Source organism: Diabrotica undecimpunctata, chromosome 4 (genome assembly GCF_040954645.1).
Source record: "Diabrotica undecimpunctata isolate CICGRU chromosome 4, icDiaUnde3, whole genome shotgun sequence".
Classification (NCBI taxonomy): Eukaryota; Metazoa; Arthropoda; class Insecta; order Coleoptera; family Chrysomelidae; genus Diabrotica; species Diabrotica undecimpunctata.
The window spans coordinates 20280132-20306668 of NC_092806.1; the positions used below are offsets into that span (position 1 = coordinate 20280132).

Below are 26537 nucleotides of genomic sequence, written 5' to 3' on the forward strand. Positions count from 1 at the left end.
TAAGAGGCGACTTATGGGTAGGAATCGCTTGAGGTGTCGGGTTTGTAGAAACGCACACGGACGCTTAGGCGTCACGGTCACCGGTCTACACTCCTAGTATCTGAGACGAGACTCTCGGGGACCACTCTACTCTCATTCCAAAAGAACCAGGCGAGGTTGAACGAGCTGGGCCCATACACACCTCTTTTGGCCTTGTGCCAATCGTGGTGTTGGTGTCCCGGCACGTACCCGTCAGGAGATTTAAGAGTGGTAGAGGAGAGATCCTCGGCGGCGACCTGTCTACGTGCGAGGTGGAAATTCCTGTGCCTGCGTCACCTATCCGCCTGTGGGAGGGGATAACGGGTAGGTGAGGTAATTGCAACACAGGTACTACGGGGAAGGTGAAGCCCCACAAACCCTGACAACTTATTTTATTATAGAGAAAAAGTAATACAACGCCAGAATAGAATCTTCGCTTGACAAAAATGACCTTGATATAACCTATTTCCCAGTGTTAGGAACATGTGACGTCACAGCGGTAAGGTGACAAGCACCGGCGTCACCTTTTAGACCGAAATTTTAAACGGAACATAAAACATCATGAATTTTAAGATATTAGTTGTATTAAAATAATAATATTAAATATTTTGGGCTGTATCAGATGTTTATGTACGGTTTTATATAGTCTCCCAAAAATAGTCAATATTCCTATTGGTATTTTAATAAGCAAAAACAAAAACCGGTTAAGGTTATTGAATTTGCGTAAAATTTTTAAGGGATATTAATCTTTTGAGGTGAATTTATTAGAAATGATTGCTTGAAATATATCTTTATATGAATTTTCCATTCTTTTAAAATAATATACAGAAAATAAGGTGTCTTTAATAGAAAACGATCCATACAATACACATATAGGTATAATATCACAATATCAAACATTTCAAATAAAAAACAACTAAATACAACACATACGTATTGCTTCTTTTATTCAGTTATTATATTTATCTCATAATTTATTTTCTTCATAAAGTAATAGATGGACAAAGACCATGCCAATGTACATGAACGTATCGACATTTTTCGCAGAAGACAAAAATACGCGCAGAAGTTTTGGATTGCCGCATTTAATTGTATACTTACATATGCTAAGACATTCAAAAATCTGAAAAGGTTACTTTGGTATATTTTGTAGAAAAAATAAGTGATGTATGTGTTTAAGTATCATATTACTTTCTACCGATTGTAGGTTAGAAGAAATCGATACAAAAATTATAAAAAATATATGTTGAGAACTTAGGTGCAATAGTTAAGTACTTTATATAAAATAAATAGTACCAGTGTGAGTGTTTGTTGAATGTTCTACAAACATTTATTATTCCAAAGTGGTTCATAACTTTTCAAAAACTTTCAAGTCGGTTGCTAGCATCCTTTATGGTATATAATATTCTATAAATTAGACAAAATGGGAGCTCCTACATACATTTAACTCCTCCAATATATTTCCCGCCCATATTTGATATACCAAGTGATTTTTTGATTTTTTAACCAAACAATGTTTCAATATATATTATTATCGAGACCCCTATATGTTGTGTTTTATACAGGGTGTCCCATAATTAATTGGACATTAGCTAATGGGTGATAGCTGACATCAAAATAAAGCGTTTGAGCTCAAATTGCTTAGGAAAAATGTTGCTAGTTTTCGTTCTACAGGGAGATTCATTAATATTTTTTTATATTATTTTTATGGATATATTGAAAACTATTCAACCGATTTAAGTGAAATTTGGTATCTTGCTATTATTTAGTATGCTTAATAAGAAAATGATATTAGTTTTACCATTGACACTAGGTGGCGCCACCTACTGTAACATTGGTTCATTAATGGGGCCATAATTTTTTTGTCCTCCCTGTATAAACATTCTAGGAAAAAAAGCATGAAATAACATTCAATTCTACACAAAAAAGGTATTCTTGTTTCAAATCAAAAAAGTACACCGTTTTCGAAATAAACGTATTTTGTTTTTCGCAAAACAAGCAGGTACCTAGGTATGCTGTGAACTTAATGGCAAAATCAAGGCGTAAGTACGAATTTGTTTACTATTTGTTGTCAAAGTGCAGTGCGAGTCTATTATTAAAAAAGAATATGTGTGTACTTTGTACACAGGTAAGAAGTTATACTTCTATTATATGACTTCAACGAAATTAATATATTTTAAACAGTTTATTTGTGTTTCATTTAAATATTAAACTAATTTTAATACTTACAAGTTTCCTAAAAATGTTCTTAAATAATACCGAAAATAAAAAAAGTAAGCAAGGCAATAACATGACATGTTATGTTCCTAAGCGGCCATCCATCCAAAGTCGGACCCCGGTAGACACTGCTTGACTCCCGTTTTCGAGCGACAACAACTGGTGTAGCCAGTGTGCTATGGCCGTAAAATTCATACTAAAGTGAATTATTTTGACAGATTATATCTACAAATAATATTAAGATTGCCTTTTAATCTTCTTATCATCATATTTTAATATCTATTATCCTATATCCGACGAAGACAAATTCAAAGACACAAAAATTATAAAATATATTTTTTTTCACACTTTATTTGCACTGATACATACGTAAATTCAAAGATTTAGCAACTAGCACATTTTTATAAAAATTCACTCTCAACATTTTTCCCAATTGCACCTAAAGAAGTATAACTTCAAAAACATGAACTAACATTCAATTCTACACAAAAAAGGTACCTAGTCTTCTTTCACATAAAAAAAGTACACCGTTTTCGAAATAAACGTATTTTGTTAATGATGCATGTCTCTATTTAATTTTTTGCAAAACAAGTATGCTTTGAACTTAATGACAACGTCAAGACGTAACTACGAATTTATTTATTATTAGTTGTCAAAGTGCAGTGCGAGTCATTATTTGTCAAAGAGCTATTAAGTTTTTTATAAACCATAAAATTTTACGTCATAGTAAATTTTCTAATGTAGAAATGCGCGATATGATCTGTTTGTATGCCCAGGAAAATTTTTGTTCTCGTAAAGCAGCTGAACTCTATTTCGAACTTTATCCCAATACAAGGCAGCCAAACCATAATACTATTAGATCATTGTTCGACAGATTAGGCGAAACAGGGTCATTTCATCCCAAAAACAGGAATGCTGGAAGACCGAGAGTAATTGATGCGGATATGGAGGATGAAATTGTTGTGCGTGTTGCAGAAGATCGAGAAACCAGTACAAGGCTTGTTTCTGCGGCCACTGGTATAAGCAAATATACGGTGTCAAGAATAATATGGACAGAAAATCTGTATCCGTATCGTTTTACTCCAGTACAGAATTTTTTACCACAGGATTTTCCAACAAGGCTCCGATTTAGTCAGTTTATGATGGGGCGGCATTTAGACGATCCAATGTTTTATAATAAAATTTTATTTATCGATGAAGCCACATTTACTAGAAGGGGTGTATTTAACTGGCGCAATAGCCATACCTACGCGACAGAAAATCCTCATGCATTTCAAGAACATCATTTTCAACACGAGTTTTCCATAAATATCTGGTGTGGCATATTTGGGGATTGTATTGTAGGACCATTCGAATTACCAACTAGGCTTGACGGAGTAACGTATCTAAATTTTTTGAGAAAAGATTTACCAACTCTTTTAGAAGACATACCTCTAAATTTGAGACGGAACTCTTGGTACATGCATGATGGTGCACCACCACATTATAGCCTAGAAGTTAGAAATTATCTAGATGAAATTTATCCTCAAAGGTGGATTGGTAGAGGTAGTGTATACCCATGGCCAGCACGCAGTCCCGAACTAAATCCCCTAGACTTTCACTTGTGGGGCTACCTAAAGTCACTTGTCTATGTAAAAAAAATAAATAACCGTCAAGAGTTATGGCAAAATATTGTAGAGGGAGTTAACGTAATTAGGGCCCAAAGAAACTCATTATTTAAAATAGGACAAAACTTACACAAAAGATTTAGATTATGTAGTTTATCTAATGGTGCACATTTTGAACACCTATTGTAATTTTTTTTCGTTTCGTTGTGAATTATTCACTTTGTTAATTGTTTTATATTCACTTCATTGTTTAATTTAATTTCTGATTTTTTTAAAATTTGTTACTGAGTCAAAGGTTTAATAAAAATAATTGTTTCAATCATATGCATTTTGTTTGCAAAAATTATCTACTACTAATACATTTATTATTCACTTTTATTTAAGACCTTTTGAATAATGTTTGAATTTACAGAAGTTTTTGTAAAATTTTTTTATTTTATGCACGTCTCTAAAAAATACGTTTATTTCGAAAACGGTGTACTTTTTTGATTTGAAACAAGAATACCTTTTTTGTGTAGAATTGAATGTTATTTCATGTTTTTTTTCTAGAATGTTTATACAGGGCGAGAAAAAAAATTATGGCCCCATGAATGAACCAATGTTATAGTAGGTGGCGCCACCTAGTGTCATCGGTAAAACTAATATCATTTTCATATTAAGCATATTAAATAATAATAAGATACCAAATTTTACTTAAATCGGTTAAATAGTTTTCAATATATCCCTAAAAATAATATAAAAAAATATTAATGAATCACCCTGTAGAACGAAAACTAGGAACATTTTGCCTAAGCAATTTGAGCTCAAATGCTTTATTTTGATGTCAGCTATTACCCATAAGCTAATGTCCAATTAATTATGGGACACCCTGTATATTGGTAAAATCTTAGATTGTATAAACGCTTTTCGGAATAATAAAGTCTCATTGAAGAAACAAGTCTCATAAGAACTCGTAAGGCTTTTAATGTCAAAGAAATTTAGTTGATCTACAGTCGCTCAGGACATTTTGACATGTATCTACTAAAGGATATAATCGTGAAGTAATATTAAGAGCATGGCCTCTAAATAGAGCATTTATGAATGACTTATCGTTTTTGTATCAATTAATTAATCACAATTAATAAATCACATTTGCTTTACCTTGGTCAAAATTTAACTTTTCACGTTTTTCTTAATTAACGTAGTTGTACTTCTTTTAGGTAGCAGCGTTGAAGATGGATTATTTATTCCGAAAACGTTCTATGGTTTAGCTCCAAGACCAGGTTCTTTTAAATAACTATAGCTTTTATAAATAATTTTTAATAAAAATGTCTCTATTATTCCCTTCTTTTAATTTTAAAATTGACCTGTCCATTTACTTGTCCAAAAGTCGTCGCTACTGTACGTGAATCTTTCTGATAGATGTACTATTTAGTGCATTTTATTTCGATTTGTTTTTTCTTCTTTATTCAAACTTACACCACTATCACCAGGTAGTCACAAATGTATGTCCTTAAACATTTATATATTCTTATAGAACATTAACCAAATTTTATTAAAATTTAAATAAAAACAGCAGTTTTTTTAATGCTCGTATTATACCTATAAAATATTCAAACCATACTTTCTACTTTTGTGTTATAGTTGTTTTAATCAAGTAAGGATTTATAAAACAAACGTGTTAAAAGTACTCGTTATGCTGTTGCCTAAGATGTTTTAAATGATTGTTGCCTTTCCTATATCCTACTAACTGCGCCAAACTACTATTGGTCAAATATAAGTTTTGGAATCTCGATTTGGGAACATCTAACGAGCTGTCGCAACTTTATCAGCAGAATTTGACTCCCACATAGTAACCTGTATTTGTAGAATAAACAGTATTTGTAAAAATAAATTGCTGAAAGAAAGTACATCGAGAATGGGGTTTATATCAAAATTAACTTGCAAAGTATTGTCTAGTAAAAAAATATGATATTTTAGATCCATAGTTAATGAGTATATTGTTGATAAGAAATTTCCAATTCTTCTACACATAACCACACCTAATAAGACCATTTTAAAATATTTTTAAACTTCACAACCCTTTTGGAACAGGATGTACAATTCAATCGAAGCAGTCTCGGTCGTCTTTCCTTCGAATACTGTCTCGTTCTTTTTCTACATAGACTGACAAAATTTCAGACTGGTTTCTGCGTTTGACAAGTTGTACAAGTATATATATATATATATATATATATATATATATATATATATATATTCTGGGATTCTACAGTATTCACTGCCTTCCCTCGCTCAACCGTTTTCATCTCTCTCTGTTGTCCCATTCTCCATCGTTTAGGCCTCTCTTAAAGTACTTTACTATGTAAAGTCTTCTTATTTGTACAAGTAAATTTGTACAAATAAGAATTTTCAAAATACCTATTAATTGTAGATTTTTATAGATGTTACACTACATCGTATCGTTTCCATTTCAAACTCTATCAACTCGTATGTGCTATACATAAACAGTTAAATACCGAAAAATGTAGCACTAATTTATAGGAATGAAGAATATTGTTAAAAACAGTTTTATACCAGGCACCATATTGTTTGTTTCTAAATACTTATCTACAATCGGCCCTAGATATCCCTTTTCTTCTAACCTACATCATATTCATCTATTTATAATTCTAAAACCTGCATTAGACAGCGCTAACGTGTACAGTATGGTTAGAATCGATCGATAAATTTTCGTTATTAGCCTCTCCGCTACTGGCCAAGTCGACCTGATCGCCGTGTGGGGTATTTTTCGCTTTATGCTTCTTACCGATACCAGGTATTTTAGTCAGGTGCTTCAGGGCCCCTTTACTCTTCGACTTTTCGGTTTCTTCCTGCTCCTCGGTGATCGAGTCCAGCGTCGCTTCACCTTGGGCCGTCTGGTTGGGATCTTGAATCGGAATGTCATCTGTAAATAAATAATTTAGATAAATATGGATTTCAAATTTTCGACCTTAAGAAACTCTTGTTTTTTAATATCAAGAAAACCACACTATTTAATGTGTAAAAAAATCATACAACAATAACTTCCACAAGAAATAGAGAGGGATAATCTTAATACATGTAATTTTTTCAACAATTTAATAATAACAAAGTAGAGGTAATTTATAATTAGGATACAGAATTCACAAAAAAATAATTAATATGATTCTACGTTAATAATAACAAAATCAGAGGATTATTTACAGAGAATACTATATAAATTCTAAAAATACGCCTTTCGAATATAAAAATAATCATAAATATACTTGGAAGGTGTTCTAAACTACAGTAAATGAGATTACCCACGTCTTAGTATCTATAAGGCATTCTTCATCTGTGATATGTGCGATTATATGGTGCGAGTGCTTGTCCGAAAGAAGCTTGCTGTGGAAAATAATGATGAAATATGTGAGAAAAATAAGCAAAATGTAGAGAAATTAAAAGACCTTAGAATGTAAGGGAGGTTATATGAGTAAAACAAAAAGAAAGGAATTGGTTGATGATGCATATAAGGAAATAATGGACAGAAAAAATATATTTTGCGACAAGCAATTCTTTAGAGAAATACAAGACAAACCAGTGTGATAAGTATAAAAAAGCAAAGGGGGTCTCAAACAGGGTCCTGCGAATAAAAGAAGAAAGCTTTTATCAAGCAGCCTGTCGAGAAAATGGTCTAAACTAACAAAATGAATCATGGGTTTCAACCAAGGACTAACTTCTGTAAATACACAGGGCGAAGAATTCTTAGGTAAGAAAATAATATGATTGTCAGATGGGCTGATTATTTCGAGGACCTACTGAACGTTGAGAGGCCAGTTACAGGACAGATGTCCGCAACGGTAACAATATAAGGTATATTGAGCAGCCAATGTTAGAGAAGGTAAAGGAAACAATTATGAAATCAAGTGGTCAAGGTTTGGTTAAGCCTTTCATAAGTTGCTGTGCGATATCTGGGACAATGAAGAAATGCCCGAAGGAGAGTTAAGCTCCTTTGAGCGTATCTGTATGGATATCGTCCTGTTAAGTCTAGTAGGATGTAGATCTGTACAAAATGTTTATAGATTTCAATAGGATATTTAATTGCGCGATAAGAAGTGAACTGGTATACATAGCACACATTTTGGAGTACTCTTGAAACTCACAAGACTTTTGATGGTTACTTTGGAAAGCTCCCGGGGAAAGGTTTATTTAGAATGCGGCAGGAAGTCCCCTGTCTAGTGACCTTTTTAGCATGACTCTTCATGTGATAGTAAAAGGACAAACAGCATATTGATACCAATGTTCAAGAAAGGAGATAAAGAAGACCCCAACAATTATAGAGCTATAAATCTACTGAACACAGCACTTAAGCTTACCACAAAAGTTCTAACCAACAAAATCAATAAACTAACAACTTTATCAGATGAACAACAAGAATTCAGATCCGGAAGATCCTGCGTAGACGCCGTATTTGTACTAAGACAAATCACAAAAAGGCAATCGAGTACAATAAACCAGCATGTTACCAGCAATCTATGTTTTATAGACCTAACAAAGGCTTTCGATCGCATCCAAGTCGAAGACGTCTTACACCTACTGTATAAAAGAAACATACCAATCAATATTATACATATCATCGAAAACATCTACTTTCATAATCGAATACAGGCAAAGATAAATGGAAAACTAACACAGTGTATACCAGTACAAAGTGGAGTCAGACAGGGTGACTCGTTAAGCCCACTTCTCTTTAATATAATAATGGATGAAATAATACAAGCAGTACGTAAAAGTCATGGTTACAGAATGAGGAACGAAGAAATCCAAATACTTTGTTATGCAGACGACGAGGCATTAATCCCCGAGACAGAAGACGAGTTTCAAAGATTAACACAAATCTTCAATACAGCAGGCAAGAAATACAATATGATAATATCAGCAGAAAAAAACCAAATCTATGACAACATCTAAATACCCACTACGATGTAAAATCGAAATTGATGGAAAAATAATAAAGCAGGAAGCAAGGTTTAGATATCTGGGAATATATATAACCAGTTACGGAGATGTTGAAGAATAAGTACAACAAAGCTTAAAAGCAAGTAAAGCGGCGGGATCTCTTAACGATACCATCTGGAAGAACAAACACCTAAGACAAGACACAAAAACAAGAATCTATAAAGCAGCAATTAGACATATATTAACATAAACGGCGGAGACAAGACCTGACACATCTAAAACGAGACGACTACTAGAAACAACAGAGATGAAAATACCCCGACGAATATCAGTGAAAAGTCTTTTGAATAGGGAGAGAGGCGAAAAAATAAGAAGATCAGCAATATAGAAGACATAAATAGATGGGTGACAAAACGGAAACAGGAGTGGAACGAACAGAAGAGGATATGATGGACGCCAAATGGACGAAGAAGTATTGGCAGACCAAGAAAAAGATGGTGCGATAATTTAAACAATTTAGGAGAAACAATTTTAAACAATAAGCCCACATACAAGAAGGAAGAAGTAGAAGAAGACCTTGCATCGCTAAGGAAATACTGTATGAGATTAGAGAAAAGAGTAAGTCGGTTAGCTAAAAAATAAACGGCGGAGGAGAAAAGCAAATGCTTTAGAATGTCTTCTGATCAAGCTAGACGAAACCCCCAGAACGTTCTCTTTGGAGATGATTTTAACTTCGAAGTAGTTACTAGATACAGATATTATTCTGAACCTTCATCGAAGTTAGACGTGTTTAATTACCAGTCTAGTTTTCGAGATTTTATCTCTATTCAGTTAACAATAAAAGTGTTGTGTCATTATAAATAAAATTATTGAACTTGTTGGAGAAAACCTGTAAGTAATATTTAATCTAATTAAATCAAGATAATTACATCAAAACAAGTTCCTATTATCTGTCCTAAGAACATTCACGAGTTCAGCAGTCGTGTTTTAGTTGATTATCGATAATGTATGTTTTTTGCTCAGCTGGTAATTAAGTACTGTTCAATTATTGTTTGGATTGGCAAAGTACAAAAACATCGAACTGTAGATTAAAAAGAACCGAACTAATTAGGATTGATAAGGTATCGAGTATCTGAGCTGCAGAGGCGAGCTCAGCATTTTTTTTACAATTCAGTTACAAAATAACAGTTTGACTATTAAAGCAACGGGAGTGAATAATGCACACTGGTTGCTCCATGTAAGTTGTCGAATTTATTAACACTCGGTAAAAGGAGAGGACCAGAGAAGAAGAGGAGGGATTGTTCGGAAAAAGTAAGAAAGAAAACAGCTAGATCACCTAACAAAACCCATAATCAAGATGATAAGCACGACCAAATATTCAAAATGATGCAGGACTTAAACAAAGAAACAAAAAATTTAACAACCGAAGTAAAAGAGATAAAGAATGAACAGATTAAGTACTGGGAGGAACTAAATGATCTGAAGAAAGGATTGGACAAAGTTAAACAAGAAAACCAAACGAAATACAAGCAGGAGGAAGAAATTAGGAAAGAGCTAAACGATTCGAAATTACGTCTGGAAAGAGTAGAAAAGAAAAGAAGTCAACTATGTAATAAAACAAGTTTTGCCAATAGATGCAATAATGCAGAGGAAGAAATGCGGAAAGAGCTAAACGATACGAAATTACGTCTGGAAAGAGTAGAAAAGAAAAGAAGTCAACAATGTAATAAAACAAGGTTTGCCAATAGATACAATCGATATAAATGTACTGAAACAAGACGATACGAAATTACGTCTGGAAAGAGTAGAAAAGAAAAGAAGTCAACAATGTAATAAAACAAGGTTTGCCAATAGATGCAATCGATATAAATGTACTGAAACAAGCTGTAGGGAACTTCATGGAAATAGAAATGAACATCAATGTTCAAATAGAAGAAGCAATTAAACTGGGAGGAAAAATATGTTTAGTCAAACTACAGAACAAGCTTGAATAAGACAAGGCCATGCAAAAAAAAGCTAAGCTAAAGCACATAAAAGTCTACAAAGTGTATATAAACAATGACAACAAAAAAAGAATTAAAAATACAGAAAAAAATAAGACGAGGCCAATGCCAATGAAGAAATAAATAAGGGTAAAATTGTTAAAATAAAATATAATACATTAATAATAGGTGGAAAAAACACAAATAGAATAAACCATCAAGTAACGAGGTAGAAGAAAATCAGGAAACCAAAAAAACTAACAGAAGATGAAAATACACAAATAAAAGCATAAATGATGACAAACATAGAAAAGAAAAATGTATCGAGCAAGGTTAAAAATAGAAAAAGAGCGAGAACGAAAGATAAACTCGAAATACATACAAGAGAGGACTTTTTCATTATTACTTATTATTATTAATAACAAGGAAATATCTATTGAATAGATGGGTGGAATACCTACTTTAACCAGGCACTTAATATGGAGGAAGAAGAAGAAAACCTGGAAGACGAAAGAGATGAGGTAAGGGGAACAAATGAGAGGGAAGAGGAACCACCAACGATTCTTGAAATTAAAGCAATACAGCAGCTTATAAAAGAAATATGGACAGAGAAATCCCTCCCCAATGATTGGAATAATGGAATACTTTGCACCATACACAAAAAAGGAGATATCTTTGAATGCTCTAACCACAGAGGAATTACGCTTCTAAATGCAGCGTATAAAATATTTTCCACAGTACTATGTCACCCTATGGCACCATATGCAGAACGGATAGTAGGAAAATACAAAAATAAAACTCTACAAAACAATAATACGCCCAGTCCTAACATATGGTTCAGAGACCTGGACTCACAAAAATAAAATGAAAACATACTAGGATGTTTCGAAAGAAAAGTACTAAGACGAAACTATGGAGCAGTGAATGATAATGGAATATGGAGAGGATGATGCAACTTCGAACTTAGAATAAGAATAGAATAGAATATACCAGGAACCTGATATCGTAAAACATATTAAGATAGGACCTCTGAGGTGGATAGGGCATGTAATGCGGATGGAATAAAATGACCCAGCTAGAAAAACGATTCTTGATAGACCCATTGATCAGAGAAGCAGAGGAAGACCCAGAAGAAGGTTCCTTGATAACATCGATGAAGACATGAGAAATATGGGAATACGTGCTTGGCGGAGGAAGGCGATGGATAGGGACGACTGGAAAAAAATTCTTTACGAAACTGGTAAATTGGAGCAAGTAAGCCAAGAGATTAATAAGTAGAGGTTAGACATTGTTGGACTAAGCGAAATACGATGGAATGGCAGTGGATCAACCAACAACAAATGATATATTCTGGGAACACAAACCTAAATGATAAACACGAAAAGGGAGTGGCAATACTGCTAGCCTAAAAGGCTCTAATAGAGTGGGAGCCAGTATCAGAAAGGATTATTTGGGCTAGACTGAAGGCAAGATACAATATTATAATAGTATATGCTGTTACAAATAAAAAGATGAAGATGAGAGGGAAGAATTTTATGAACATTTACAAACAATGTATAATACGATCAATAATAAATATATAAGAGATACGAAAATAATAATCGGAAAATTTAATGCTAAAATAGACAATGATAATAAAGGACATGATCAAGTGACGGGAAAGAAGCGAGTAGGAATAGGAATCACCAGGAGGGAGGTACAAGAATGAAATAGAGCAGATCACAATTCAATATAAATGAAGAAGCTTGTTGCAAGATGTCAAGGGCATAAGAGGAGCTGATCAGTGTTAGCGGAAAGTGTGGAAGAAAAACTCAAAGATAGGTAAAGGCTGGCACCAGAGAAAATGGAAAGCAGCAGATCTTTTTCTCGGAAACATTTTTTAAAATATTTTACCGGAAATCGAACAGAAGTTTGTCAAAGCATGTACTTAAGTCCCTATGATATTTCTATTAAAAAGATAAGAGTGATTGTAGAAAAAAATGGGCCAATATTGGGGTATGTCAACCAGATGGAAGAGGGATGCATAAAAACCAACCCAAAATTTCTGTTGAAAGTTGAACAGTTGAAAGATATTGTTCGCGATCACATGAGAAGTTTTTCAGCATATACCATACACTATTCTCGTGAAAAATCGTCTAGGCATTATCTTAGCCCCGATTTGAATATTTCAAGTATGTATAGATTTTATACTGAAACTGCAAAAAAATGAAAGTTGCTTCGCACAAAGAATTTCAGTACAGAAAAATATTTAATAAAGAATTTATTCTTGCTTTTCATCATCCTGCAAATGATACATGTGCGAAGAGTCATCGATTAAATCTTCGCCTTGTCATATTATAATAAAACAAACCTTACAGAAAATGAGGTACACGAAAATATTACAATAGAACAAGATTTAAATAACCATTTGGAACCATTAATAAACCATAAAAGCTGCTATGAAAATAAGAAAAAAGATAAAGAAAGAAATAAATTAGATCCAAATTATGTGACTGTTTAATTTGATTTGGAAAAATGTTTGCCGACCCCCTTCTTGAGAAATGGTGGATCGTTTTACAAAAGACAACTGTGGGTCTACAATCTAACTCTTTATAAAACAGATCATATTGGCAATGAAGGGATTTGTTTTACATGGAACGAAACTATAGCAGGACGTGGAGGTCAAGAAAGTTTGTTTTGGATATTTCTTCAAAAGACTCTTACTTTCTACAGCGATTCATGTTCTGGGCAGAATAGAAACATTTATGTCGCTACAATGTTCTGCATTTCAAAGGAGCTACCAGACACAAACTCATTTTTTGAGATAAACCACTACTTTATGGACCAAGGGCACACCCACATGGAGGCCGATACGATACATGCATTCATGTATCATACATCATTTATACATGAAAAAAACTGCCATGAGAATCGAGGTGCCACATGACTGGATAAATTTTATTAAAGCAGTTTACAGAAAAAACAAACTTAGGGTATTTGAGGTTGCCCAAGAAGAATTTTTTAATTATGGAGATGTCCTAAAAAAATATTTATTGCACAGAAAAAAAAATTAAGAAGGGGATTTGGTACCGTGAATGCAAATCAAACAAATAAAGTTTCAAAAAAATCTTCCATATTAGTTTTGTATAAAACTGACTTTAATGATGGTGATTTTAAAAAAGTGGATCTCAGAAGAGGATCCATGCGAAATCGAGATTTTTTGAGCAGGTAAAACCTTTAAATCTTGAACAAATACCAATAGCCAACCAAAAATATAATGATTTAATGCAGTTGTTGCCGTACATTAGTGATCGTAACAAAACGTATTTTAAACGGTTAGAACGTTCCTTAACATTAGATGCCCATGACTATCCTGCTTTAGAGGAAGAAATATAGTAAAACTATAAATATTTTGTTTTTGCAGGAAGCTATGTAATTTTTTAAATACTTAAATAAACGAATTTTGCAAAATACATATTTTATTCCATAGCCAATCTCCAAGAAAAATTACTATTTCCTAATTTTTAAAGGACCAAACTCCTTTAAAATTCAAACTTACTAAATATTTGACAACACAATATTTAGTAATAAAAAATACTACTTTTATTTTACTTGATATTTCGTTATTAGTAATCAAAAATCTATTTTACCTAAATTTAAAATTGACATTTCACTTGGAACTTGACATTTTCCTGGAACTTAAATTGCTTATGACTCAAAACAACGAAAATGGAGTTTGGCCCTTTTAATACTCAGGTCCAGATATATATATATATATATATATATATATATATATATATATATATATATATATATATATATATATATATATATATATATAAATACTTATATACCTGCGTTCCTTTAAATTTGCCGATGTGTATGTATCGAAAAAGGATGGCACAATCCAATACCTATCTGTGAAGCAACAACCAGAGGTTATAACGGAAATACTTACAGGGAACTGTTGTCTTAGAATTGTTTTATTCTATAGATATAGATAGTAAAGTCTTAGAAAGTGTACAGAACTATATAACAAAGAGAGGAGCGTCATCCTAACAAGAAGCTACAAATTTTATATAGCTAAGAGCACAGTAGTACAATGTCTACCTAATCAAACAGGTTTCTTGAGATTACTTTTAAATAGAGAAGAGATACAATAAATTTCTTATGACACAGGTTAACTTCTTAAAAGAAAGTAGATAAATACCGACATATTCTAAGTCAGAAAAAAATAAGGAACATAAAAACTTGAAGAGGGTGAACATAAATAAATATACTGCAGTAGCTTTAATACCTAGACAAGCTTCTATCCTCTCAACCAATTATCTATCCATCGGAATCAGTTGAAGACCATTAATAACTTTTCGATGCTTCTTGACCAAATGTCTTAAGTGGAGCATTTTTTTAACTTCTGCTTCCGATAAATCATCTTCAAAAATAAAGTTAATGAGATGGCGTTATTATTTCAAAACTAACATTGTTTGGCTTTGGTCATACTTACCAGGAAGCTTTTTCGTCCTAAACGATGCATTTGTTATCATAGATTTTGATATACTATGGGCATGGGACGGTCTGGGAGCACTACCACTTATCGAAGGTGAGTTTTGAATGAGATTTTTGATGGCATTACCCGCTAACAGCACCTCTGCAAAAAAAGAAAGCGAGAAACGTACAAATTTTGGTATCGTTTATTAACAGGCAAAAAAAAACAATTATCTTAAAAAATTAAAATAAAACTATTATACTACATAAATAAAACTATTTTATAATCATAAATTTTTTTTAATTTGAACAGGGCTTGTAATAAGCCTTTCTTCTTTTGGATGGTTAGTCAACCCCACACAAGGAATCCATAATCGATGTAAATATTACATAAGTTAATTTGTATATGCAATTATATAACCAAATACTATAGACACATAATAATAAACAATCAGAATGCCCACTCTGCTTGTCAAGATAAGTACGTTTTTTTTATACTCTCGTGCGGAGAGTGTTCTTTAAAGCTGACCATTAATATATTGATATATGATTTTAAGCAATTAACTTAGATGCTGCTGAGTGAAATCCACATTTTCACAACAAATTTAGACCAGGATAAACTAGTTTGGTTTGTCAACTGTATACACATAATTAAAACAGTTCTGAAAGTATTTTTGTTGCCTTTTCAGATGAAGTACTATAGTTAAAGGGAATAAGTCACGATTTTAATTATTTATATAAGTAACAACTATATGCCCATAAACTTACCCGTGTAAGATTCATACTTTGCCCTATATATGACGTCATGAAGCGCTTTAAGTCCACCAGATGCACATCTTTCTGCTGCATGGTATATTATATGGAGCAATTCAATTAAAAGAGGACTAGAAACTGGAACTCTTGGCGTAATTCCGTGTTGAATACTACTGTCGCTGGCTACCGAACTCCTATTACTGTCTGGTTGATTGGTGAACCCTTGTGTTATTAACCTAAATAATAATAACATTCAGTAACCGCAAAGATTGAATCTTGAGAGTGGTACAATTTCTATGGCGATGAAAGAGAAGTGTAAAGGAAGAACCCATCAAGAATGTTGTAGGTTAGATGTGGCTGGTGTCTTTTAAAGATCTTGAATCCATGTAAAAAAACGTAAGAGTTCATGGCAAGAAAAATTGTCTATAATTTTCATCTGAAAATGTATTTACCAACGAAAATAAAACAGAGTTTGAATCAGACAATGATTATAAGGAGTAAACATTTGAAGGCACCAAAATTAGCGTTAGAGATAGATAAAAATAAATGAGGGCGTATGCAGTTGGGTTAGAACAGAATGGTGAAGTGGAAGACGAACAGAATTTTTTGCAATCAAAAAATACCAAAGAAACTTAAGGAAAGTTTTATGAAATTACTATTAAATAAACTCTGTTCTTTGATCAAAAATACTGTAGTAATATTAAAAAGAAAGAACATAATTGATGATGCCTTGATGGATGAGAGATAAAATTAAAAATGAATATATAAGAGAAAGTCTAGATTTAGTAGTGTTGTCGTCAGAGAGTGTGAAATAATGGAGTACCCCAGGGTTCAATACTGGGCCCTATTTTATTTTTGATTTATATAAACGATCTTCTAAACATGCAACATAAGGCTAAATATACACTCTTTGGCACTACAGTGGTATTGGCTTGCTGCAAATAGTTTGGTTCTGAAAAACAATAAAACTAGACAAGTGTGGATTTTTAGGAGTTTTTTTGGACCCTAAATTACAGTGGGGCCCACATATTATTAACTTATGCAAAAAACTAAATAAAAGTCTCTTTATTTTCAGAAATCTTTCAAAATGCGTCTCACTAGAGACTATATGTACTATGTATCACTCCATATTCCACTCACATCTTTCATACTCTATCTCTGTCTGGGGTCATGCAGCAGACACTCACAGAGTATTTGGTCTGCGCAGAAAGGCTTGCTGGTTTGTGATTTAGGGAAGACTGCCATCAGGCTTATGCAAGGTTAGGAATTCTTACTGTACCAGCACAGTACATTCTACAAAACCTTCGACTCATGAAGAGAAATACCAATCTTTATAGAAGTCACAAAGATCAGCATGGTTACGATACAAGGCATAAACAGAATATGATACCAGCATATTGATGTTTGAAAGGTATCAAAATGGACCAGGGTATTGGGCAATAAAATGTTTTATTGTTCTGTATCGAAAGTTCCTTTTATTCAATTCAAGAATACTTACAAGATAATTTTAATTTTAATTGAGATTTTGTAACTATTTGACATGTGTAAGATTTTATATTTTTAGCAGGAATAAACTGTATTGAGTATATAGTACAAATTAGTCCAACATGAAAGAGCTAAGATTAAATACAAGAGTTTCTGATAAAAATATGAGAAACAAGTGTCTAAAATCTTTTAAATACCATTCGAACAAAAAAGGAATATATATATATATATATATATATATATATATATATATATATATATATATATATATATATATATATATATCAAGAAGTGTAAGTTTTCGCTGCCAGTGATTTGTAATGATAAATTGGTTTCCAGACATATACTAAGTTTTGACAAGCAGTATCAAAGGCGATGCGACAATGGACATGGTTACTTTCAGACAGAGACTTTTCACTGACTGAGTCTGATTTTCCAGGTTGTTCGATTTTATATTTATGTCCTGCATACTAGGTTCTGTTGGTTGGTAAATGTCGATGGTCCGGTGTTTCTGAGGATACGATTTAGAAGCGCTATGGGTATTTTGTTTAGGTACAGATCCTGTTATTTAAGGCTGGTGTTGAATGGGTGTTTTTAGATTTTTTGTGAACACTCTGAATATCTGTGTGATATCTTAAGGATAGGGAAATGGGGGAACCATTGCATAATTTTTAAGTTGTAATAATTGCAACTTTTAGTGGTTAAGTAACGTTATTAAGGATGATAAGCAGAAAATTGTGGTGCTCGAAACCAGTCCTTCAATAAACCAGTCCATGTTACCATTAAACTGATTGTAAATAAGTATTTTCTTTCTATTAATTAATTTATGTATTAAAAAGTATGGTAGCATTGTAGAATATAGGCTTTAATGAATAGGTAAATAAGTAAAACTTACCTAGAAATTCCTCTACAAGTATGTTCTATTCCCTGTATTATAACATTGGCTATTTGTTGATTGTACAAAAAAATCAGAGCTGTTGCAACTCGTTGCCTGTTCTGAGCATTCAGACAATCAACTTGGGGTAGGGGACCCCAACTTACTAATTTCGTATTACATTCTTCCCATCTCCTAAGGGAAGTTTCAGCTATAAAGGCCGGTTCTAAGTTGTTGGAGTCATGGAAGATCGAAGACTGAGCTATACTCGGTATCCTAAAGGATAGAGTCCTTGGCTGACCTTTTGAGTCTATTACCTAAAATCACAAATACATACAATGTTGTTTTTTCTAGATAATTGAAGGACTCGGGTGTAAAAAATGGTATGTGACATTTTTTAAATGTTAAAGGAGACACTCATGTTTTACACATACCATTATTTACACAAATTCGATGTCACTTAGCTGCCATTTGCAACTTATTTACAGCGCCATCTTTTAAACTAGTAACGGAATAGTAACAAGATTCCTGTTTAGAACTGCATATACCACTGTTTTCATGCAAAAACTTAATTTCCACAATTTTGTCAGATACCATTATTTACACCTTTCAAATATTGTAAAATAAAAAATAAACTAGTGATGAAGTTTTTTCGTATGTGTATTAACTGAAACAACTCTTAACAAATGTGCCTCATCATAGGAGCCAAGGAGAATTGTGCAATAATTGACTTGCAGTTGTGAAACAACTTCTTCAAGTTCTGTTCCATCAGTGAAGGTTGGTAATAATTTTGGCGAACTGTGTGTAGTTTTGTGCCATCCTTAGGAGTGTATGTGAATCAAGTTCTGTCCAATCGTGGATGTTCTTCATTTTTCCTTTTGCAATTAGTTTTTTCAGCTCATATCTTATATCATACTCTCATACTCATATATTTTGGATCCACTCATGATATTCTAAGCATATGTCAGTATATCCACATTTCGAAGGCCTTAAGGTGGTTCATCATACCAACTTTCATAGTTTTTCCTAGATATTTTTGTTTGATTCAGAATTAAAACTTAATGTAAACAGCTATGTAGATGAGTTTGGTTTATCACACTGCAATGAAAGAATTTCTAATGAATTGATCTATCATCCATCATGTTCACTAGATTTTGAACTTTGTAGACCAAACAAAAAAATGGGTTGTAAAATACTGTTTTAAGATGATGGATCACAACATAGTCGAAATTTTACACTATAATAATGAGGTGTAGCAAAATGACTTATTTAAAACAGATAAATGGTTGGAATAGTGTGTTAGTAAATAAATTGAGTCTAAAAAGGAGACTATATTGAGAAATAAATGAGAAAAATAACAAAAATCATGAATTTTCTTACATAGACTATAATACTTAATATGAAACCACACAATTACAATTTTACTTACCTCTAGATTGTATAAACTCACAAGTAGTGTTTGGACTGCAGAGTATGATTTATCTGAAAGGTGTAAAAATACTAGAGTAGGAATAAATTGGATTGTAAACCTTTTTAAATGGGTTTCACCAGATCTGTAGAAGTTTAATAACTGTTGACAAATGCCCTCAATTAACTAAAACAAAACATACATGTTAGACTGACAAAAAGAACTGCTGATAAACAAACTAAAAACTAATGAATCTCTATGAAGTGATAATGGAGTATTAACAGCAAAATATGGGTAAGCGTTGCACTTGTTTGGCCAATGTACTATGAATCAAGATAGACCACTGTAAGAGGCATAGCTTACAAGATACAATCAGATTACACTTAAGGTGAAAAACACAATATTTCAAGAAATATATCATTAAGATATATTATAAGAGGTATCAATGTTATGGTTGCACCTAGTATAAAGTTACAAGCTATAAGGTACTATTGTTTCAACCCAAACAAACACAAGAACTTAAAAAAGAAGAATAAGTTTGGATATATACATATGAGAAAACATTATAAAACAATTTCTAGTAATGTCAATAATACAAATTTTGCTCCGGATCAATCAAAATTAACCAAAAACACTCTCTTACATTGAAAACATACATAAATAAACATACAATATAAAGAAAATAGCAATAAGATGAATATATAAATTCAAAAGAGTATAATATGAATGAAATAAAGTATAGTCAAAATTACTCAATACAAATCTTTGCTGTTATAACTAACAACTTTGTTATTTCTTCTTAAAGCAAGAGACAATCAGGAAAATTTAAAGCCAGGTAAATGTTACAAGAAGGAAGAAAAAACACCCATTCGTCTATTATAAAAGGCAGAAACACAAACTTCTTTTTCAAATGACTTATTTGGGACAAGACCAAATTATCTATTGTGGTGTCAAGAAAAAAGCTAATAGAGATTAAATTTAAAAAGCTTAATTCTATGACAAATTATGAATATTGACATATATATCAAGCTTCTTAAAGGTGCATATTAATGTTTATATACTTGTTTATGAAGTATTTTTTTATATGGAGTTTCAACTTAATCAATAAACTGAAAATCATGGATATCATATAGCATTAATGAAGATAGTGAAGACGAGGTGGTTAACAAAATGAGAAAGGATTAAGAAATTATTTGAACCATCAAGGTTGAACAACATTAACACCCCAATGATCTCATCAATAGAAATCACTAATACTCATAAAAATATGCACATGATATATATGCACAAAATATGATAAAAAGCAAAAGATAGAATAATTTTTGTGGTTAGCAAATATCTTATATTGGAGTCAGAATTTTAAAGGTTGAAAATAAAAAAAAACACTTTTATTGAATTGGTGATTAACAAATTCCAATAAATGGAGAAGCTACTTTACAAAAAGTTGGGAGTGAAATTGTTAATTAATTAAAATAGAAAATCTTCCTCCAGTAACACAGAAAACCTTGATTCATACTAAAGTACAAGGTTGTTTTACTTACATGATCAGATTTGTATTTATGGGGTTCAGATAAAACATTATAAAGTGCTATCATGACTTCATGATTATGTTCTTGTTCGCTGGAGTACGTGTGGATCTCACTTTCTGTTAATGACTCAAATTCGTCTAGCCAGTCCAACACAAGATTATCAGCCATTATTGTCTCCTGTTGAAAGTCGAATAAATGGGGTTAGTTTCAATTAATATTCTAAATTTTACAATAAGTTTACACACACATAATTTGATCAAATCCTTTGAATATAATTACAGAAATAAGTATTCAGTTTCATTTATCTACTGGGTATTAAAAAATGAGTGTAAAGTACATCAAAACGTCAAAACAAATCAAAACGTCAATGTGTAAACGTCAGTCATGACAAGGCAATGTTGCCAATGTTTCCAGAAATAGATTATTTCTTCTTTTATCTGAAATTTTCAGTCTCTTACCATCTGGCATATTAATGTCGAAACTGATCTATCAATAATATTATATTTTGTACTACTCGGACGCAGTCACGCCGTGCTATAATTTGCATTTTACCTATGTCATCTGAGTAGCGTGTTAGTAATTTCCAAATAATGTTGCTTGCATCTCGTGTGACTTCTGATTCCAGCAATCTGTTCGTTTAAGCACCATATTCCATTCTACTCATCGTAAACATTTATATTTAGTATTTTAATTTTTTAATCGATGATGGACTCAAAGAAAGCTGGGTAAAAATTAAGTCTAATATCTTAACCTCGGCCAAGGAAGTTCATGGTGAAAGAAATATAAATAAAAATAAATAGTTCCCAAGGCGGAGAACACCATGTTTTTGTACAGAAGTGAAGGAAAAATGTAAAGAAAAGAAAAAAACTTATCTAAAATACATGTCAACCAAAACACAAGAGGCATACCATAATTACAAGACAATTAGAAACGAAACACATGCAACAAGAAAAATAAAAAATGATCACTGGGAACGCTTTTCGAAAAAAAAAAAAAAATGGAACATGATTTTTACGGTGTGCAAAAGGAAATATCGCGTTTCATAAGAGGTCAAAGAACGGAGGTAAAAGAACTAATATAACCAAAAAACATAGAAAAGGATACGTGGATTGACTACCTTAAAAAGCTCTATGCAGAGGAAGAACAAACGGCGCTAGAACCGGAAACACCAGAAATTACCACAAATGAAGAACTTAATATACATGTACAGGAAGTTCGGAAAATACTTGAAAACCTGAAGAACAGAAAAGCAGCAGCTAAAGACAGAATACCAAACGAATTACTGAAATGTTATAGAGCAGCAATGACAGAACAATTAACAACATTAATTCATAAAATTATTAAACACAATACAATACCGGAAGAATGGAGAACGAGCGAACTAATTCTACTATTCAAAAAAGGAGATAAAAAATAGCCAGGAAACTACAGAGGTATAAACTTGTTAAATACTACGCTAAAACTTACTACTAAAATTAAAAAATGTGCTAATAAATCAGAATAAGTTTAGCAGATGAACAACAGATCGTGTACAGATACAATATTCGTTATAAAGTAAATTACTAAGAAATCACTAGAGCATAATAGACCAGCATGTCTCTGTCTGATTGACCTAAAGAAAGAGTTTGACAGAGTAAGACTTAAAGATATAATCCATCTTCTGTATATTAGAGAAGTTCCCCTAAATATGATAAAAACTATAGAAAACATCTACCAAAACAACAAAATGGAAGTCAGAATAGATCGACAACTTACATAACCTATAGAAATAGGCAGCGGAATAAGACAAGGGGATTCATTGAGCCCCATGCTCTTCAATTTAATCATGAATGAAATCATCAAAAGCGTTAACAAAGGAGGAGGATACAGAATGGGAAACAAAGAAATAAAAATACTCTGTTAAGCAGACGACGCAATATTGATAGCCCAAGATGAAGATAGTCTGCAAAGACTGGTCCACAGATTTAACATAAGAGCAATAGAATTTAATATGACAATCTCATCTCAGAAAACTAAAACAATAGTAGTCAGCAAAGAACCAACCAGATGTAAAATAGAAATTGATGGCATCAGTATTGAACAAGTAATGGAAATAAAATACCTGGGAATTACACTGTCTAGCTAGCTATCTGGATAAAAAAGTGAGAGATCAAGTACAAAAAGCAAATAGACTGGCAGGATGCCTTAATAACACTATATGGCGAAACAGACACATTAACACTGAGATGAAGTTAAGAATTTATAAAGCCAATGTAAGACCGATAATGACAGATGCCTCAGAAACAAGACCCGACACGCCACAACGCAAAGGCTACTAGAAACGGCAGAGATTAGAGTACTGAGAAGAATTACAGGAAATACGCTGAGAGATCGAAAGAGAAGTGAAGACATTAGAAGAAAATGTAACGTACAATGTATAAATGAATGGACACAAAATATAAAAAAAGAATGGAATAACCAGATTAGCAGAATAGAGGAGACCCGTGTTGTCAAAATAGCAAGAGATAGCAAAAGAAGTATTGGACGGCCGCGCAAAAGATGGAGGGACAACCTTCCATAGAGGTATTAATCCGCCAATGAACAAGCAGAATTGCTTATAAAGAGGAAGAGGAAGAAGAAGAATTTTTTAATCATTCAAACGAACACATTCAGCCGCATGGCATATATCGGTCTTCGTCGTCAGTGAGGAACGACCAGCGATATGTAAGATAGCTCTCTTACTTATCTCTGGGAACGACCGAAGACCGAGATTGGCTGTGGGATTTTGTTTTGATCGGCGCCGTCGGCGGTCGATCAATCGATTTTTATCACTGCACGATCGGATCGTTAAAAACTAGCGGGATTCGGTCGTTCAATACTTTGAAGTGATTGAATCAAAACGAACGAATCAATCACGATTGACACAACAGTAATTCTAAAGACATGTACTGTTGTTTTATTCTCGGTCTTACTTTATGGTGTCGAGTCTTGGACTGTAAATAAAAATGATCTAAATCTAAAAGGCTTTCGAAATGTGGTGCTATAGAAGAATTTTAAAAGTTTCTTGGATTTCTAAATCAATAATTAACTCGTTTCAGCAGACTACTGAGATTATATAAAGCATCAAGAAGAGAACGTGCGAGTACTTCGGACATGTAATAAGAGGTCACAAATATAGATTGCTACAAAATATTATGCAATGGAAAATAGCAGGCAGACGCAGTCCAGGACGAAGAAAGATTTCATGGTTAAGAGATTGGTATGGTATTGATACAAATATGCTATTTAAGGTATCAGATTAAGATAGCGATAATGGTAAAAAACGTTCTGAAAGGACATGGTAGATGAACAAGAAGAATGCAAACTGCAAGTCCAATATGGAAAAAAAAAAGACGAAAACAATAATAAACGGAGACGCATGGAATAAGCCATATTTATGCTATAAATAGTTAATGGTCTATAGATAGGTATATAACCACCTAGAAGTTGGTAATTAAAAAAAAATAACTAAAGAACATCTTCAAATGAAGAAGAATCCAGAGTATAAAAAAAATTTCAGACTTAACAAAAGACAGGGTCGAGTTTACTAAAACGACTGATAAGCTTAAGAGAACCGGACAAGTATATTTAAATCAAAATGGGACGTAACTTATCAAGATAATACATACATTAAGGATGCCAGCTATAATGAATAACAATCGTACAAACATTAAATATTCATTGAAATTAAAAATTCAACAGGTTTATATTTCAATAAATAAAGAAGGACGATGTTGTGCAAAAATCACAATAACTCTACAAATAATTGAATAAAATAAAATTGACTTACTCTCGTAGGAAAAGTTTTTTTGATTCGGTCCCATTTGTTTCTGATGGGTGTAATCTCCGCCATGATCGCTACAAGAATCAAAAATACAGTTAATTTAAAGAAAGACCTGCACATGGTCTAAAATATTTATAAGGCATGAATGAAATACCTTCACTACTATCAGCGGATCAATAAAGTATAGATTATGTTCATCGTTAATAAACGGTTAGATTCTACTCATTTAAAATTAACTTTACTCCCACGTAAACAATAAATATTTAAAAGAAGTTTAGAAGGAAAGATATTGACTATGATATACGGAGCGAATAATTAGACATTCTTCGGCTTGACTCTGAACGTAATACACATATTAAAAATAAAAACATAAAGAAAAATAGAAGAAGTAAAGCTGTGGATATCCCAAAAAAACCAGAAGTAAAAGTGTAGTTCATCATCATTATGGACCTGCGTGGATCCTAGCCATATTCTTCTTCTCCAAATTCCTCGCTTTCCGAATACTTTGCCTTGAAGGACTATTTAAATGGGAATAAGCCACAATTAAAGGTTAAAATACGTTTATTGACGTTTCAATTTCCACTTCGGAAATCGTTCTCAAAATACAAACATTAGTAAATTAAACAAATTTTGTTTTTTGTTACTTAGTGAAAAATTCTTCTAATAATTTAATTTTATCTGACTCATCTATATTGACAATTCAGACATACCTTATACATTTTAAAGTAGACGACTTTAAAATGATATTGCCAATATTGTTGAGTTGCGTTCCTGGGACGACTTTACTCATATCTCCGTACAAAACCATACAATTCGCAGATGATACGACATACGTTATTTCAGGAAAAAATAATGATGAATTAAAAATGTCTCAAGAAGAAGTTTCTACTAAATCTAGCTCATGGTTTGCTGCAAGCAAACTAAAACTTAACTCTGATAAAACGCAAAATTTGGTTATATCTGCAAGTAATTTACACAATGATCTAGTTAACAAAGAGACTGTGAAACTATTGGGAATAACCATAGATAATCGACTCAACTGGTCGGCTCATATCTCACAACTTAAGAAAAAGCTATCAAGTTCATTATTTGTTATTCGCCAACTAGCAAGGGTTGTCAACTTTGAAACATTAAAAATGACATATTTTTCCTTATTTCATTCTCATCTAAACTATGGTGTAATCATATGGGGCAATTCAACAAATGCACTTCAAATTTTTAGAATGCAAAAGAAAGCTGTCAGGATTTTAGCAGGGGTTAGTTATCTAGAACACTGCCGACCTTTCTTTATCAAATTCAAAATTATGCCGCTACCTACTCTGTTGATATTTCAAGTTCTAACTGAAATTCACAGAAATCGTGCCCATTTAATAAAGCAGTCTGATGTCCATGTTCACAATACGCGAAACTGTCACTACCTACGAACAAATCGCTGTAGATTAAGTCTTTCAGAAAAAAATAGT

At 32.5% G+C, this 26537-nt stretch overlaps 1 protein-coding gene across 1 annotated transcript; it reads right to left on the reverse strand.

Moving 5' to 3' along the window:
- Positions 1-6093: 6093 nt before the first annotated feature.
- Hyccin (PI4KA lipid kinase complex subunit hyccin) lies at positions 6094-25204 on the reverse strand. Its single transcript, XM_072529092.1, has 7 exons — positions 25081-25204; positions 21285-21449; positions 19765-19929; positions 18357-18652; positions 15992-16212; positions 15243-15386; positions 6094-6765 (listed from the first exon to the last, which is right to left on the reverse strand). The coding sequence occupies exons 1-7, from the start codon at positions 25192-25194 to the stop codon at positions 6503-6505; spliced, it is 1368 nt and encodes a 455-aa protein (XP_072385193.1). The 5' UTR covers positions 25195-25204; the 3' UTR covers positions 6094-6502.
- Positions 25205-26537: the final 1333 nt, after the last annotated feature.